The following is an 18636-nucleotide window of genomic DNA, read 5'->3' as shown; positions in this document are numbered from 1 at the left end:
TAAAATAATTAAGATAGGTAACAAAGCAATCTCAAGCTAAGCTATGTTTTTTCCCATTTATTTTGATCTTTTCACTTATAACATAATACATTTTATGATAGCTAAAGAACATGAAAATACTGCAAGCCACAAACCCCAGAAATATAAGATGGTATTATTACATAATACCTTTGAGATTAGATCAAGCATGAGTTCGGGGAAAAAAATAAACATTTTTGAGGGCAATTAAGGTGTTAACAGAGTCACACCAATGTTTTTAAACCACTTATGGACCTATTTATATATTGGTTTTCATTTTTATTTAGGATATAACTTACTACACATGGGCCTAATTCTAAATGTTTTCTCAAGCAAAATGACTTCAAGACGTGCTACATATACTGAGTCTGTCAAACACTGCTAGACTTTATTACAGCTCTAAATAAGATTATTAGGTTTATTACCACTGTTTTTAATATGATAAAATGTGTAAAGAATGTCTATGTAATTTTTAAACTTGACTACAAATATTTACTTGTTTTTTTAAAGATATCACCATACAATGTTGATTTCCAGGGGAAAAATTAAAATGATGCTGTGAAAATCTCAAACTACAATATAAAGTGCAATACACTAACACACACATAATTTTAAATATGTTTCCCTCTATCTTCATTAATAGTTTGGTTTTTAAGGACTGTATTTGAAAGCAGGTTACAGAACATTATACAACTATGTGTTCTATAATTATATTTTAGATTAGTATTCTAAATTCAGCATATTTCTCTTTAGCGAGAAAGAACAATTTTCTATGTAAAAAAGGTTTAACAAAGTGCAGCATATCTCTAATAGTATTACAATTTTTTTTAAAAAGCAAGGAAAACATATTTGAGATCCCCTAAAAAACTGATTTACTAAATAGTACCAGCACTCAAGTTTACATGTTTTCTACATGAATCAGTGATTCTATTTGATTTGCAACTAAGGTAATATAAAGGAATCACCTGACCACTCCATTATAATCACAGTTCACAGCTTCTGCACTACCTGTTATATGCATACCTAGAGTTGCTCTACATATTCTGTGGAACAGAAACCAGTATATACCTTTAGAAAAAGAGCTTAAAACTAACTTTAAAGATCTAAGAAAAGCAAAGGAAAAAGGAAACTTGTGCCCAGCAAGTTTGTAATGCCTATTACATTCAAATATTTCATTGAAGTTCAATAGTCTTCAACAAATACATGCTTATATAATGCATAATGTTTTTCCACAGCTAGTAGCATAATATGCCCTTAATATGTTCACTCCGCTTCACAAAGGGGAAAAAAACACATCAATACAGGATTTAAAATGGCACAAGTCAATTCCTGTTAACTTCAACAAATATCAGTCAACACTTTGCCAAAAAATAAAAGAAAAATCCTTTCCTAAATACACAACAGATGTTTCTACTTCAGTTGTAAAATCTCTGAGCAGATGCTATACTTAACAGCAGTATAAAAAGAGTGGTATTAAATTCCTATAATTCATCTGTAAAAATTGAACATATAATATAATTAAGTACATAAATATTTTGGAAGCTTTTGCTTTTTCTTTGATTATTAAAGTCATTCAAAAATATAATGGTCAGGGATATCTTATTAAATTCATAATATTCATCTGTAATAACTACAGATTACACTAATGAAGCAGAAACAAAAAACAGGAGAGTGTAGCACTTTAAAGACTAACAAGATGGTTTAATAGGTGATGAGCTTTCGTGTGCCAGACCCAATATGTTATTGCACCCTGTCAGTAAGCCCAAGGCATTTCTTTTGGTAAAAATATATGAACATTTAATAACAGACAGACAGACAAACAGATGCTACTAAATGTTTATATATTTTTACCAAAAAAATATATGTCTCCTCATTGGAAATAAATTAGGAAATAAAAGCCTCAATACAATTACACTAAGCAAAATTAAATGTACAATTATACATTTCTGCAAAAATACCATGGAGGTATAACTGAGGAATTTAAAAATATTACAAAGCAATTTACTACTTCAAGTCAAAAGAATTTTGACAGCACTAGTGAGGTTAGCTGTTCTGCAGTTATTTTGCAGATATAAGACATGTCTTAACATATCCATTAAAACAAAATAAAACCTAAGCACCAAACTATGCTAGCCCTTTGTCTGAAGATGAAATTCTGGCCCCATAAAAGTCAATACATTTTTGCCACTGAGTTCCAATGGGGCCAAGATATCCATCTGAGAAAATAAATCTGTTTTCAATGCACATATTTTAAATTAGAACCACAATTCATGTAATTTAAATAAGCATATCCAAGTCTATCCAGTGTGTCATAAATATACCTAAACTATTTTCCGAAAAGTTATGGCCTTACTGTGCCATCAGTTCTTACGATGATATCCTTGTATTTAGGTAAGAACTTCTTAAAGATGAATAGGACAGTACAGTCTTTTTATCACATTTTACATGCAATTATTTTTGAAATTCATATTGCACTAGAATAATGTTTGCTTTTTTAAATAAAAGACTAGATATTGAAAACTATCTAAAAATGTTTGATAAGTTATAGTGACTATTGAGACTTTTTTTATAGCACTGAGTGAAATCCTTGCCTGATTGAAATCAAAGCCAGAAATCTGATTTACTTCAGATGGGCCAAGGCTTAATTCAGTATCTTCAGAAATTAAAAGAAATAAAATAAAAATATGTATTTTATTAAATGATTAGCATCCACATTAATTCAAACTTGACTAGCATTTCCATCATAAAAAGAAAAAGTTACCTCATAACATTTGAGAAGGTAATATATTTCACTCCAAATGTAACAGCTGACCATATACAGAGTAAATTAATTTTTTCCATGCATACTTTTAAGTGGACCTGAAAATGTATAGCCAAGTTATACTGATTAATCAAATATTTAGATTGGCTTTCTGCTTCAGAAGGCCATTTTCCATACTGTTAATTGCAGAATTACTAAAACTTAACTGAAGATGTAGAATTGAATATCGTCTATGGAACAGTACTTATTTTATGCTTCTGGTGTGAGAAGTGCATGTCTACACTAGGAGAGTTTGCAACAATGTAATTGTCAATGTGGGGCACTGTGAGACAGTTTCTGAAAGGCAGCAAGTTGATGTAAGCAATGCAGTGTCAACACTAACACTGCATGACCTAACCTAAGTTTTTCACCTCTCGCTGTGGTATTAAGTCAGTGTAGTATATAAATTACATAAGTGGGAGCTACATTTTAGAGTAAACATTTACAGAGTTAGTGGAATTGACTTAACGCTGTAGTGTAGACTAGTGCTCAGTTTTATTTTTATAATTCCTTGGACGCAAAACTACATTAACATTATAAAAGAAATTACCTACCTAAAATATAGATATGATTAAAGTACTAAATCTAGGAAAAACATAAAAAGTATATGCTTTTCTCTTAATTATCATTAGATTTCTTTAATTTGTTGAGGATAGTTCTTATTTTTAAACAGCTATGTCACACCATTTCAAATAATATACTTCTTTCTAAAAGACTATTTAATCTTAAAATAGCAATGTACTGTCCTGCACTCCTTAAGTTTTCTTTAAATCCACTTTGATTTTGAGTTCATATTGAAATTAACATATATTGATTATTCTAACCAAAATTTCCAGTTGATCCTACCAGTAAGCCAGGCTTGCTAATATGTAAGACTTTTTAGAGTCAACAATTACTCAGCCAAATTTGCACTGCTATCCTTATTATTAACATAGATATATATTGTGTGAAAGAGAAAAAACAGAGAACAGGTCAAAAGATAAAGGAAAGTAAAAATGGCCCATTTTAAGACATGGAAAAAATAGATACATTTATCAAGATTTGCAAAGGATGTTGCATATTAATTTATCTATACAAATTATTAAGCGGAAAGATAAATGAAAAACCAAAGAAGAAATCAAATGCTAAAGTTAGTGAAATAAACTTCAGAACTCAAACATAAATCAAAGACTGTTTAAGTCAACTTCAAATTCAATTCAAAAAGAATTTTGCCATTTTCAGTAACTCATACACAGCAAGTGAACAATCATACAGCATGTGGGTGTAGCCTGCAGTTACAGCTCTCGGCTACTGAGTTCTATGTTAAATTGTAACACTATAAGATGTCTGATTATTTATTTTATTTAATATTGAACCTTCAAAACACTAGATTTACCAGAGGCAACAAAAACACACACTAGTGTATATGAGCAATATATTAAAGAAACAAGTATTTTCCCCTACCCGCCCCAACCATTTCCACCTGCAAGTAACTTTGGCTTTAAACATCCTACAGTAAATGACTGCTTTGGCAATACTGACAATATCAATAACTCATAAGCTTTTAACCAAGAACAGAAAAGATTTTTCAGTGTTTGCTGTATCCAAAACAAACTGCTATTGACAACCATATTTTATAATTAATTATAAATAGGGACAATGAAACTCCACTAATACTCAAAACTTCTAGGCAACTGCTTTCACACAAAACGCCCAATGCATGTTTCTATAAGCAGTAATAAACATCATAAGATTAAGATAATTCACAGTAAATAGCAACATCCATCTGCAAATTAACCTAAGTGACATACTTTCAATTACACTACAGATGAATGATTATTTCAGAAAGCCCAACATGTTTTTACATTTCTACCCAGCCCTAAGATGGCACCATTCAGACTTAATTAAAAGAAATAGTTCTATCTTCCTATTCTCATTGTTCACTGTTGATTTTAACAATAGGATACAAAAATGAAACAAAACAAATAGGTGGTGAACACACCTTTCTTGCCCATCAGATATTTCAAGATATTAGTACGAAAATTAATAAGAATTAAAATGTGTTGACATTTTTAAAGCTACATACACTATTAGAGATCATTTGTGTTTCTGTTTCTTAATTATATACTGTAATTTCTCAGACTGACATCCTGCTGCATAAAATTATGCCCAGAAAATAACTTTCACAACAATGCTAAATTGAGACACTGAAATTGCAAATAATCTTAATTCCTTTGCATTTAGTTTTCCTCTTTAAAACAAAACAAACAAAAATTACTGAAGAACCAACTTAACATTAAAACAGGTGCAACTTCATGTAATGCTAAAACAGTTCACTTGGTGATAATGCTGCAACAAACTTCTTCTAAGAAACACCTTCCAATTAATAAATAACTCATTTTAAAAATCAAAGTCAAAGCTTTGTGTTCTCTCTCAAAATGAGGAAAAACAACTCTGTTTTTTATTCTTACCTGTGTATAGTCAAAGTCAGAAAGTGGAGCTATACTCTTGATGTAGTCCATTCGAAACTGATTTTCTGGATTGGCTAGTGGAACTGGTGGTATTAAAGTGCTCATTGCTGAAACTATAGTCTAGAATTGGATAAAACAAAAACAGACACATTAATCTGGCTAAATCTAAAACAGAGGATCAATAGATCATAATCCAATCTGATCAGCAAAATGGGATTTCTCTACACAATCCTAGAGAGCATATTACTTTTGGCTTCCAGTATGTAGAAGCATTTAAGAATAGTATAAAATGTGTTCTTACCACAATTGCATCTTTAACATTTTTCCGAATATCCAGTATTTTCTGTTTCTTTTCTCTGCATTAAAACAGAATTCATGATTTAACTTCTCTTAAAACAGCTGATTTGAAATGCATTCAGAATTTTTTACAGATTACTTAATTGCTGTTTAACCTTTATGACTAGCTGACTGAAAAGAACTGTAAGATTATTTTTCACCCATCACTTTTTTCACATTCTAGAAAAACAGTGAAAATACATCTCTGCCTGTTTTGTGATATTAGATAATCATAATCTGCAAAGCTTTCCTGGTGGGATTGGAAGTCATTCCTTCATTTCTATAGCATGCTAAATCTATGCCCCTACAATTCATAACAGATACTGTATAGTTTAAAAATCTTGCAGGTCTAAAATTAGCATACACTTAATATTAAATACTGGCAAACAGTTCTTCGGAGAGAAATCATGTCACCCACCAATATAGGGTGTATTACATTCATGCAAACTGGTTTCAGTTTTATGCTACCACCAGAAAAACTGCAGCAGCCCCATCATCCTGTGTACAAATTGATAGATCTCTCTGTATTACACACAGATACAATTATTAGTTATTTGCTGCTATGCAAAAAGTAGTCGCCATGTTGTTGCTACAGAGGGGCCTGTCAAGCGCTGCAGTAGCAACAGTGTAAAATACAGTAGAGGGTCAGAAGCAGAAAATACTAATATCTATTAGCAGTAATATTTTCTTTCTTTTTTTTCTTTCCTTTCCATTTTATTTATTTATTTATTTTTGCAAAGCCAATGTAAAACCTCCAATACACATACATACAAGGTGAAGGAAAGAGAGAAAATACCCCATGTGTTGTGTGTGAATATGTTTCAAGTGTATATTTACAAACAGAATACTAAAATTATCAAGAATTCTTACTCTGAATTAAATCCATTGACATGTAGGATCCTCATTTGTTTCACAATAGTGCTCTTTCCTGACTCACCAGCTCCTGGAAGAAAAAGACAGAATACTGCCATGTATATACGGGTTTTTTTGGTGACATGATAGCAGCATCTCCCATCTCCAACAGCATTTATATGTATGTATCCATGTGGCTCCCACACATAGCTCAATCTGTGGACTTTTCACATACTGCTGAAATAAAATTGCCTGCATTCTTTGTATCTAACACACACACACTCTCTCACACACATATTAATCACATAGCTTCTCCGTTATACCCCTACCAGGGGGAGTGCAGGCAACTGCACTCTCATCTCTCCCCCCCCCCTCCGTCTTCCTTACCCAGCAGAAGCAAACGATGTGTGGCTTTATAAGCCAGTCTCTCCTTCTGCAACTGCTTCTCTATTTTTTTGTTGGCTTCTCGCTGCGCTTTCTCATCGATACGCTGATCCTCTGTTTTGCTGTTGCCCAAACACCCCATTTCTGCCGCTTACAGTAGATGTCAAATTGTGCTCTTTCTACAGAGATTTATTTACAGGAAATATGTAAGAGATGATAGGTATTTATATCCCTGCGACGGTTTCTCTTTTCTTTCTTCCCCCGATTGCTCAGATAAAATGGTCTCTGGTTTCTCTCTGATCAGACAGAGTTTGTTTTTTTCTCTCCCACAGAGATACAAAGAGCAGCTGGGAGAAATAAAACGTTTTTAAGTTGAAAAAAATCTGTACAAAAATGTCTAACACACAACGAAAGCGAGAAGGGCTCCTCCTGGAAACCAGCCTAACGCTGCGCTCCTCTCTCCCTCCCCTCAACACACACAATCCCTATATTTCTCTGTAAAGGTCTATTTTTGTCTTTCTAACTCAGCACTGCCTCTTTCTGTGAGACCAGGAAACAGTCAAATTACAAACCCTACACAAGTGAAGAGAGAAGGAAAGACATAAAAGCTGTACCTGGATTGTGCTGGATTCGTCCTGAAACCTGCCAATTTTTGACCTGGAAAAGTCCCAAATTGTGCCACAGAAAGAGAGTTCTAGTCTTAAGCTGCTACTTAAATAAAAAATAAAATAAGTAATAAATTTAGACCCTGATGAATCCCAGGGAGTATGATCGTTGCAAAAATCCTAAACCAGCATCTGCAGACTGACAAATTTTGATCTCTCCATAGCGAATAAGTCAAGCCATGCTTATGGTACCAAATAAATTCTGGATTTTTGCACATCTCATCTGCAAAAATCAAGATCTGATGGCACCTACCCAATCAAATTCATTTTTGACTTTCAACCCCTGTCCCATACCAAAATTCCTTGGCATTCATGGAGAACAAACATAACTTATTGTATCAAAAATTCTGGACTCTCCTATTCCTGTACACGAGTGCCACAAAAATCTAGCTATTAGCAAAAATCTGGATATTGGCAATTTTTTACCCTAACCTCCAAACACTACATTTAAAAGAGAAAACAAGTGTAACTATCCCTACTACTACACTGGAAAGATCCAGTGATCCCAATGGCACTGGAAAACACATCTGGTTCCTGCTAGTCTACCAATGTTTAACTCTCTTCTTCCCAAATCTACTGTCTAAACCAAGAAAAAAAATGTAACAGTTTCTTTAATGTCCCCAAACATGGAGATTGTTAGGAACTGACCTACTAAATAGTACAGGTTGAATCTCTCTAGTCTGACACCCTCGGGACCTGACTTGTGCTAAACCAGAGAATTTGTTGGACCAAGGGAGGTCAAATGTCTAGTGTTACCAACACTTCCACTGTTTACTGGGCTCTTAGAAGACATTTGGGGTAAATTAGTGCTAAATAACAGCACAGTACACTGAAGGCCAGGACTGGCTCAGTACCGGCTCCTGCTTCCCCCTGCCTTGCTGCCTCTGATATAGAGACATCAAGGGAGATGGGAGAAATGTGAGTAGTAGTTGACTATTTGACTACTCTTTTACATCCCTAAGTGGGAGAGCACTTGCAATGCTGCTTAATAAAGTATAACTTTACAGATAACCATATATAAGCCTATGCGTTACATCAGCTCTCTTCATAACAAAGTGCTAGCGTTGTTACATAATTTTACTGTATTGGCACAAGGAAATAAGTATATAAAGCATAGAAAACATACTTATGCTTAGCAGCATCACCAACATGTCCACTGCTTATTGGTCTCAGAAGACATTTAGGGGTAATTTAGAACTAAATATCAGCACAGAATACTGAGAGGTAGGACTGGCTGGTGCAAGCAAACTTTACGGGACTGCAAGGAAGTTGGCCATGCCCATGATAAGTGGATATCCAGCTAACTGAAATCATGTCAGACCACGGATGCTGCTGAACCGGAGCTGATCAACCTGCACAAGGTCACAATATTCAGCATGTGGAGCCTACTGAAACTGTTTTAGGTTGGCCCTCTATTGCTTCATCAAAACAGACAACCTATGTGACGCTTTCTAGTTGGTCAGCAAAACCCTGCTCTCACACCTCACTGCAAGAACAATAACTGCACACATGACACCTGAGTCTTGCAGGATTCAACAAATTTTTGGCCATAAACCTTTAAATTGTAGTCTATATATAGTAACCAAGCACAGCTCTTAGTCTACTAAAAAAATCTAGTTCCTGAACCATTTCAGCAGATAAGCACTTAGAAGGCAGAACACGGACTGAGATCCAAAAAGATATCCCCCCATTTTTTTACCTCTATCCACAAAATAATAATTTGTAGATACACAAGCAAGAATCACCATCCATTTACCTTAACTGGATTTTTCCAAGTGCTTGTCAGGAAGGATTGATCAGGGACCAGATTTTGGTACAACAAACTAGGAGCAACTATTCTCAGGATAAAATCCTGGCCTTACTGAAGTCAATGGGATTTTGCAACAGCACCGGGATTTAACCTTTGGCCTTTATTTTAAAAAATGTAGATGTTAGTAGCCAAAAAAAGAGGACCAATGTGGGCTTTTGAATTACTCTTGCAGTGGGATGTCAGAGCCTGGAAATTTTGTATCAAGTAGAAACACAACATGAGTAGTCTATTTTGACAGTACAATTTGGAAAGTAGGGGCCAAAAATGTTAGGATCCAGCAAGTTCTGGTACCAGGTATGTGTCTTTGCAGTGCAGCTGATCAGGAGTATATAAAATTTGGAGTTTTGCAATGGAAATTGAGAAACTGCTCTTTTCTATTTAGTCTGAGTTTGGGATTTACAGATTAAAAAAAAGTCTAGCTGGATAAAGGTACTAGATAAATATTTTTTGCGGTGCTGCTGCATTACAGTTTGCTCCAGTCTGGAAGTTGTTGTTACTCTTTCACTTCCCTCCCTCTCCCCCCAACAACTGAATTTGGGAGATTAGGGCTAAAAACTGGCAAGACCTAGAAAGAACCAGATCGGTATTTTTCAAGTACTATGAGGCAAGAAAGTATACAGATCCAGATTTTTCAAATGAAATAGGAGTGATATTTGTTTTCTTATTAGATGACAGAGTTTAAATTTAGGGTCCAAAACTGTCAAGATCCAGATGGAGTACAGGATTTCTTAGGCTTTCTTGTATGGGAATGCATTACAAACCAGAATATTTTGGTGCAGTATCAATCACACCTGTTCTCTATAATGCCATGGAACTTTAGCGTGTATGAATTTGGAAGGATCCATGTGCCAGAACTGGGTTTTTGGGACATTTATGTTTTGTGTCAGGATCCACACTTTTTCTTTTTTGGGGTGCAATAGGAGTAGGTAGAATTGCTCTCTATTCAAGCATCAACATATGGGACTTGAGGGCCAAAAACTATATGGATACAGTAGCCAAATCTGAAATTTTACAATACCCTAGGTCTAGTATGTATTGGTGTCAAACTATTTGGTGGAATTGGATCAGGAAGACACGCTTCCTGTTTTGATGGTACAGAAGACTCAGTGCCAAAAATTGTCAGGATCCAGATATATCCATTTTTTATCCATTTCCGAAGAGCAGATAGGTTCCTATTTCTTCTGGCCTCTGACCCTCCCTGCTCACTTCCTCCTGAGATGGGATCACCTAATTTGGAAATATAACACAACTGAAACCTGTGCACAGAAATAATAGAATTATATTTAACTGCAATTATAATCCAGTCTCTTTCTGTGCACAAGCCAGTACTGCAAAATACAGAACCTTACAACTAGATGTAAATATACATTGTCTCCTATTGTTTCAGAAACAGATCACAACTTTGACACACACAGGAACACAAATAAACCTATTCTTCGAAAGTAATTTAATTATAAACTAATCTTTCTCTGGATTGCCCAATTTCAGCAATGCCTCCATACTACCAGACCAAAAAAAAAAAAAGACTCTCACGAAGGGTAAAGCCAAACCCCATACAAGAGAAGAGAGATACCTGCTACACCTCTTGCTCATGTCCTTCTCTAGATCCTTGTCCTCCTGAGATGGGATCACAACGTTTTGTTGTTAAGTCACTCACACATTCGGCCTATGCACTGAAATATGTTTGCATGAGTGCAATTATAATTCAGCTTTTCTCTCTGTGCTGTGCACAAACTCGGTAGGATCTCACTGTGAAACTAGGAAACAGTCCACATCCTTCAAATGAACATGCAGCAACTAATTTATTTCCTGCTCTCCCCCTTCTCTCACTCTCTCTCGTGTTTCTCCTGAGAAGGAAGCATGTTAAGTTTGAGGTACACACGCACATGGAAGTTGCGTATGTGAATACGTGAGTGAGAGCGCGTTACTGCTTCTCTGCAAGAGAATAACCAGACCCTCAAAGCCCACTTTTCCACTTCAATTCCGCTTGCCTTTTGAAAGGGAAAAAGGGTCTATAAGCAGGAATGTAATGGTGAGGATCAATAGAGAAACCATGCGCAGATGCCCCGCCCCGCCCTTACCCCCCCGACCGGGCGGGGGACTGTAGCTCCAGCAGCTTCAGGTCTAAGGTGCAGATTTCCTAGCAGGCTTCCTTCATAAAATCACCGCGGTGGATTTCACTCTGACTTGTTAAAAAAGCACGATTTTTTAAATGTGCACAAATAAAATCGTAAGGCGAAGAGGAACAAACAGAGAACGGGCTCTTCCTGTCTGCAAAAACGTCTTCACTTTCACAAAACTCTCTCTCCGCTCTGCCACTATCCTCCAGCACAGGCATTGCACCATCTAAGGGAGGAATCACACCGCTCCGCCTGCTTAACTCCCACATGCACCTACCAACTTTAAGCGCACATACACTCAGATAAATTGAGCTCTCGGTACCTACTGCTCTTAAGAATAGGTGATTTTTCTTCCCTCAGAATTATTAGATAAATCTGCTCCCATTAACCCAATGTAGGGGTATTAGCCACATCTTAATGCAAAACCAAAAAACTGTCTCAATGCTACAGTCACAGGTTTAAAAAAACCATACAGCTCAGGAACTAAAAAGGTAAGGTTTCCATAAGAATATTTATCTGACCACTTGTAACATACTATTTCTGATGACAAGATTATTAAATACGGAGCTAAATAAAGCATGTCCAATATGGAAAAGCCAATTCTGAAAAAATGGCTTTTTATCTTTGTGTATTTAATTCTATAAGTTTAACAATGCATTAATAAATAGGACGATTACTCTTTGTTTTCCCTTCTAAAAGAAAAAAAAATAAAGACAAGTAAGAAAAACTGTCTGAAGATTAAACAGAAAACAGGACTAGGTAGCACTTTAAAGACTAGCTACACCAGACTAACACAGCTACATTTCTATCACTATTCTGTCTGAAGATTAAATTTGCATTTATGTGGCCAATCTGAAGTTCAAATCAGTTTAAAGTCACTGACTAAGTAGCAGCTTCACTGAGGTGCACAGTTTGGAGAAGGCATGGGGCATAACCTTCATGGACAATAAGGAGTTCAGTGGCACTTTAAAGACTTACCCTAATACATTTGTTTTAGAGCATAAGCTTTGGTGAGCTACCTCTCTGGTCCAGCACCCTTGGGACCTGACTGGTCCTGAACCAGGGAATTTGCTGGACCAGGGAAGGTCAATGCAGTGGTGGGGGGGGGCATCTGTTATTACACAGCCCCTCCCCCCCCAGGGGCTCTGCTTTTCCCCAGGCAGCTCCAATGCCGCCCACGGGTCTGCTCTCCCTACAGTGCCAGGGGAGGGAGCTCTACTTTTCTCCCTGGGGCTTAGTTGTTGCTTGGGGCTCCGCTCTCCCTGCAGTGGCCAGGGACCCCATTGCTGTCTGGAGCTCCATTCTCCTCTGGTGGCTTCACTGCTGCCTAGGGCTTTGTGCCCCTACTGGTGGCTGGGGCTTCCACTTTCTCTCCAGTAACTCTGCTGCCTGGGGCTCCATTACTGACCTCTGTGGAAGGAAGTATGGGAGGGCAGGCGACTCTCCATGGGCGCGGCCTCCCATTTCCAGTCCTTGCTGTCTCTGTTAGAGGCGGGGGGGGGGGGGGGGGGGGAGGGGGGAGTGTGTGTAGCCATTAAGATTAACCAGTAAACCCAGACTTATCGGTTAATCATGTTAACGACTACATGCTAACATCCCTACTGTTGATCTAAGCTTTCTAAGTATAGCCTAGGCCCAAATAACCGATTAAGCAGGAAGAGGTGAGTTGTATTGGTTTTGCAGTGTTGCTATCTCTTGTGCTTTTTTCACAAATGTCATATTTTTTGTTAAAACCTCCTTTCAGAATTGCAGCTTTCATTAAAATAAAATGAATAATAAAACTAAGTTTCTCGTCCTCATGGTTGTGAGGAAAAATGAATGGAAACACCTGGCATATTAAAAACCAGACAGCAAATACTGAGGATCCAGTATTTTTTATTTAAGATTTCATTATTTTGGGGGTCCTGACTCAATTTTTGAATGCTTAGGAGTTGGCAATATTTAAAAAAAATATTTCTCAGTCTTTGTACAGATACTCCTTCCCACAATACAGTTAGTTTCCTGACTATGTGGGTCTTTCACGCAGTAACAGAGAGGAAAGAAAATATACTTTTTAAAAATAGGAAAGTACAATTGCAAATTTACAACTGGCAAGGGGACACGGGCACTTACGTAGCACATGATTTTTTTTTAAACTAACTGCATTTCAAATTGATGGTGTTCTTTTAACTGAAGACCCATTTCAATTAAAAAAAACATTCAGTCAATACAAAATTATTAGAACAGCAGGAAAGAACATTTTACAGGAATTAAGTTACACATTTAAAAGATGCAAATAAATCAGTGTTTTATCCAGTGTTTTTACAGCTCTTTTTCTTGGAGGTTCTCCTAATATTTAAGTTTTAATCTATGCAAAAAAGAGAGTCCAGAGCTTTGTTAGAAAGATTCATAACTATGAAGCTTTTTTCATTGTCTGTATTGAATGACTAACAAACAGCACTCATAATTCTCGCACTCTCAAAATTTTGGCCCAGCAAACCCTGCATTATTTTTAAAACTGGGCTTGACCATCTGGAAAGATATTTTTCATTATTCCAAAGTCCAGATTACACTCTAGGAATGTCCAACAGCATTACATCAAAATCCGTCTTGGGCAAGTAAGAGAGTCAGAAAGCAAAGTATAAACGAGAAAAGAAAGATCACGGAAATGGGGATTTAGTTTTTTTAAAAGCCAACTTTAAGAACATAACCCATAAACATGTAAATAATTTACTAACCAATGTTTCATATGTACTTTGGGGAAATTTTACTTTTTAAAAACATTAAATGGCTTTTTGAAAACTTATTCACAATAAGGGAATGGTACTCTAGATAGAACAAGTGTGGCCAACCTGAGCCTGAGAAGAAGCCACAGTTTACCACAGTGTACATTGCCAAAGAGCTACAGTAATTTGTCAGCAGTCCCCATTAGGTGCCTCTCCCATCTTCAGCATCTTTTGCCCACCAGCAGCCCCACCGATCAGTGCCTCCTCTTCCTTCCCCACGCCTCCTGCCCACTTCAGTCAGCTTTTTCATGGCACTCAGAAAGTTCTGTGGGGAAGGGAAGGAGCAAGGGCACAATATGCTTGGAGGAGGAAGTGGAGCCAGGAGTTGAGCACTGGAAGTTTGGCTCCTGTAGCTGCAGCCCCAGAGTTGGTGCCTGAGCAAGGAGATGCATATTAACATCAGAAGAGCCACAGGTGGCTCCAGAGCCAGAAGTTAGCCACCCCTGCCCTAGAATTTAGTAAAATTCCCTTTACATTTGTACAGACAGATGTGACACATGGATAGAAAGGGTTAAGTAGCTTGCAGAAATAAATGACCCAAATTCAACCTTAAAGAACATTTTGGTAGGTAATGTTTGTATTTGTGTGTCTGCATGTATATTATGAGAGGTTAACAATACAATTAAATGGTTTCTGTCTATACTGTATTCATCTTTCTTTGAAATGCAGAGCAAACCATCTGTGAATGCCAGGCAATTGTCTAATATTACTCTGTATAGCTAATTACCGGTAATGCTTCAGATATAAGTTATTAAATCTCCACGATTGCCTGTTGTTCACCTAAAGACTCCAGGGCCATATGCAGGAATTTGTGTGCCTGGAGAGGGTTTGTGTTCTTTTTTGTGTAAATTTTGGCTGTAATTCTTTTACATATAAAGGAGTTCCAAATAGTCATGCAATGAGTGTGCATAAGAGAGGTTAATGAAACATTTGAATAGAAATTGTGATTGGTAAAATGATTTTGTTATAACATATGAACAATGCATACAGTAATAAATGTTTTATACAAATTACTTTCTGGGATCTTGCTGTAATATCATAAGTGAAAAATAATATTCCAAAATATTCCAGTCTTCGTCTTTATAGAGTTTTTCAGGTAAGACTATATAGAGGCTAGTAGTAGTGAAATAGATTTTAGGGAACAGCAAACTTTTCTTCATTACAGTAAGTTCACAGCAGTGTCTAAGACATGTTAATAATTAGTTTCCATCTTTAAAGAGAGTTTGAAGCTCCAGTTTTCTAGGGAATTTCCAGGCAAAGATATCCACCACTTCATCCAAGTCCACTTTGGCTGCATTGTGGATGTGCATTTAAAGCAGGGGTGGGAAACCTCAGGCCCAGGGGCCAGATGTGGCCCCTGGCTTGCCTGGATCTGGATCCCTGAGGCTCAGGGACTCCCAGCATTGGAAAGCCTGCACTGGGCTCCAGCCCTCTTGCTGCCCCAACATGGGGCTGGAGCCCACAAAATCTACTAGTCTGCAGCCCTCCAGACTCTGGTGTGTGAGGGGAATATGGGGAGTGTCTTTCTCCTTTTCAGTTGGGGGCCACATCAGAGAGGGTGCCCCAGGTTATAACTCCTTCCCAGAAACTGTACCCCCTCCTACATCTCTGCCCCAAGTCAGAATCCTCTCCTGCACCCATACCCCCTTCCTGACCCTATACCCAATCCCGACTCAAGTCACAACCTCCTCCTTCATCCAAACTCCCTCTCAGACCTCACACCGTATGCTGCACCCTAGTCCCTTATCCCATGTGCCCTTCTGCATCCAACTTCCATCCTAGACCCTGCACCTCCTTTACAGAAAATTGTGGCCCTTGACCACTTTCCAAAATCTTGGAATGCCCCCCCCCCCCCACCAACAATTATTGTCCACCCCTGCAATCTAGGAGTTATTATGAAAGCTCTTTTGTGCTAGTTTGGTAAATATAAGTATTAGAATAACCACCAGCTTTGGGGAGAGGCTGCCCCATTCATTGCAGTTTGGCCCTAATTGAGTAACTTCAGCTTCCTTCCTTTGGGACCCTGGTCACAACAGCAATCATAATTTTCAACTGAATCTAGAAAAGCAGAATCAAAATGGCATGAAGTTTTCACGCTTACTTTGATAATTTCACCCTTAGGCATAGTTTGACTTCTATATCTGAACTGGCAGTTCCAGCCAGGCCACTGAGGCCAGGCATAGGTATGCCTGTCGGAGGCTTACAGTTTGGGGGGCAACTTCTGTCCCTCCCAAAGCCACTTCATACTATACCCATAACTTCACCCCTCTTTAAAATGGGGCAATCTAATGGTTAGGCCTTTGAGAGTCCCTTAAGTCTACCTATTAGCAGCTGTTTCTGCTTGGGATCTGTTTTAGCATTATGTTATCAACATCATTAAATACACTGACAAGACTGCTCTTCCATTAAGGCCCCATCATAAGCTTTTTTTTCTTTATTACAGAGAATCTTAGAAGCTACATTTCTAATGGTCTTGTAACAGTATGAATATCATTGCAATTAAATACAGTAGAATGTCAGCCCTGCTATCAGCCCATTTGTTACCACTAATAAAGATCAAATCTTAACTTGCTAGTGAAGAATCATTAGATGAGTAACAATTATTGCATGCTTTTATACAGTTCTCTATATGTGCACTTTAATTGAGAACACTTGGTTTAAATGGAGAGGTGCCTAATGACTTGTGCATTTTATTGCACAACCACTCATTTTGGTGAGAGCCCTTTGTCATTTTTCAGGTTGCTTTGGTCTTGAGTAATTTTATATCACCTACAATTTTGTCACCTCGCTTTTTCTCGCTCATTTGTAAATATGCTGAACACCATTGGTCTCGGTTCATATTTTGAGGGGGGGGGGAAGAGGGAGAGTCTCACTACTCTCCATTATGAAAACTTATTTATGCCTGCCCGTTGTTTGCTGTCTTTTACTAATCTATGAGTGCACTTACCCTCATATCCCATGATTGACTACTTGGCTTAAGCTTTTGGTGAGGTATCTTATCAAAAGCTTATAACTTTTGGCTAAATACTCTGTTACTAAACTTCAGACTGCTCAGAGTGTTGTCTGTACATCTCTAGGGAAAGGCTCTATGAACTTGTTAGACCTGCGAAGCATTTATCAGAAACACAAAACTGCAAAGATGCATATCATTAGAATACAAATAATGATGTTCTGTCTGTTCTGCCATTAAGCAAGATTTGTATTTCTCTCCTCTCTTTTTATTCCGCCTCCTACATCTTTTTAGTTATTTTGATATTCTGTGCTATAGGACATTTTGATGTTTAAGAAATGTTCTTTACTTTCTTTTGTAAATTACATAGGAATAATCCAAACTATGTTAAAAGATGGTTACCGAACCTGGAAAGTCAAGCATTTAAAAATAGCAAATGCAAGAATGTAAGATTGTCTGTTCAAAATTAATTCAGCCCCCTTGCATGTATATATTATCATATGCTCTTCAACTGCAGGATTACATACTATTTTTTCCACAGGACTCCTACCTTATTATTTAGGGCACAGAATGAACAGTGCTCAGGGAACAAGGCAGCTATTTGATGTTTTTATCCTCATCATTCAGTGTATTTGCTTTATTTAATACTAGAAGATTTACCCAGCATTGCTTGGGTCCTTAACTCAATTAAAGTTTGTTTTTCTTCATTTAAATCATTGCTCTCGGGATAATGGTTTCAGTATGTAAGCTACTTTGGGGGAAATGGACTACCCCAGCCCTCTCTCACTGCAGCAACTTGGGGACAGGTGAGAAGCCCCTCTCCATGGCCACGGTAGCTTCAGCAGGCACAGCCAGGGGAAGGGGCACACGTCCCCTACTTGGGGCAGGTCCAAGTTCATCTGCTCCCTGCACTTCACAGCCACAGTGAGGAATGTAGCAAACTGCACTTTTCCTTGGCTCCCTGATGAAGGGAAACAGCCAGCAATGTCCCCATACAAATGAGGGAGGAGCTTCACCCCTCCCCACTTCTCCTAATGGGCACCTGAGCAGCAGGAGGCTTGGGGCAGTCCCAGACAGGCAGGGGGGTGCCCCCAGATAAGCCCCTTTCACCTCACCAGGTGATTCCGTATCTTTTTCTGTATGGTTTTATGAAAAGCAATGCCATTTTGGGCATATCCAGTTTTCCTGCATTAACCAAACCCTTATCTCGGCTTAGTTTATGATGAGAAAAAGCTGTATACCATATTTGGTGGTCCTAGTCCTTAATGTTTAGGAGGAGTTCTTCAGCCAACAGACACACAAACTTTCAAATATACAGTAGACTAGCAATTTACCCGGCGTCACTCGGGTTCTTAACTTAATTAAGATTTTTTAAATTAAAGGAAAATGTACATGCTTTATTTAAATAGTTGTAATATTATGAAGTTTTTATTTCAGATTTATTTTAAAAAAGGATTGTTAAAAGTTTGTCCAGTAATTTTCCAGT

The 18636-nt window shown here is 37.4% G+C and overlaps 1 protein-coding gene across 3 annotated transcripts in view; it reads right to left on the bottom strand.

Annotated features, from left to right (window-relative positions):
* The window catches only part of GNAL (G protein subunit alpha L), a 315877-nt gene that overhangs the window by 186242 nt on the left and 110999 nt on the right, over window positions 1-18636 (bottom strand). For 2 of the 3 annotated variants that reach the window (XM_089776312.1, XM_006117488.4), the window contains exons 2-4: window positions 6475-6547; window positions 5570-5624; window positions 5269-5388 (exon numbers count right to left, since the gene is read on the bottom strand). In XM_089776312.1, coding sequence (XP_089632438.1) covers window positions 5269-5388; window positions 5570-5624; window positions 6475-6547 — 248 coding nt within the window. Of the gene's footprint in view, window positions 1-5268; window positions 5389-5569; window positions 5625-6474; window positions 6548-6843; window positions 9145-18636 lie in introns of those variants that run through there. The other variant, XM_014570679.4, reaches the window with a different exon arrangement.

Source organism: Pelodiscus sinensis, chromosome 2 (genome assembly GCF_052426305.1).
Source record: "Pelodiscus sinensis isolate ZL-2025 chromosome 2, ASM5242630v1, whole genome shotgun sequence".
Lineage (NCBI taxonomy): Eukaryota > Metazoa > Chordata > Testudines > Trionychidae > Pelodiscus > Pelodiscus sinensis.
Note: the sequence above shows the minus strand (reverse complement) of the source record. Positions and strands in the feature narration are given on the sequence as shown.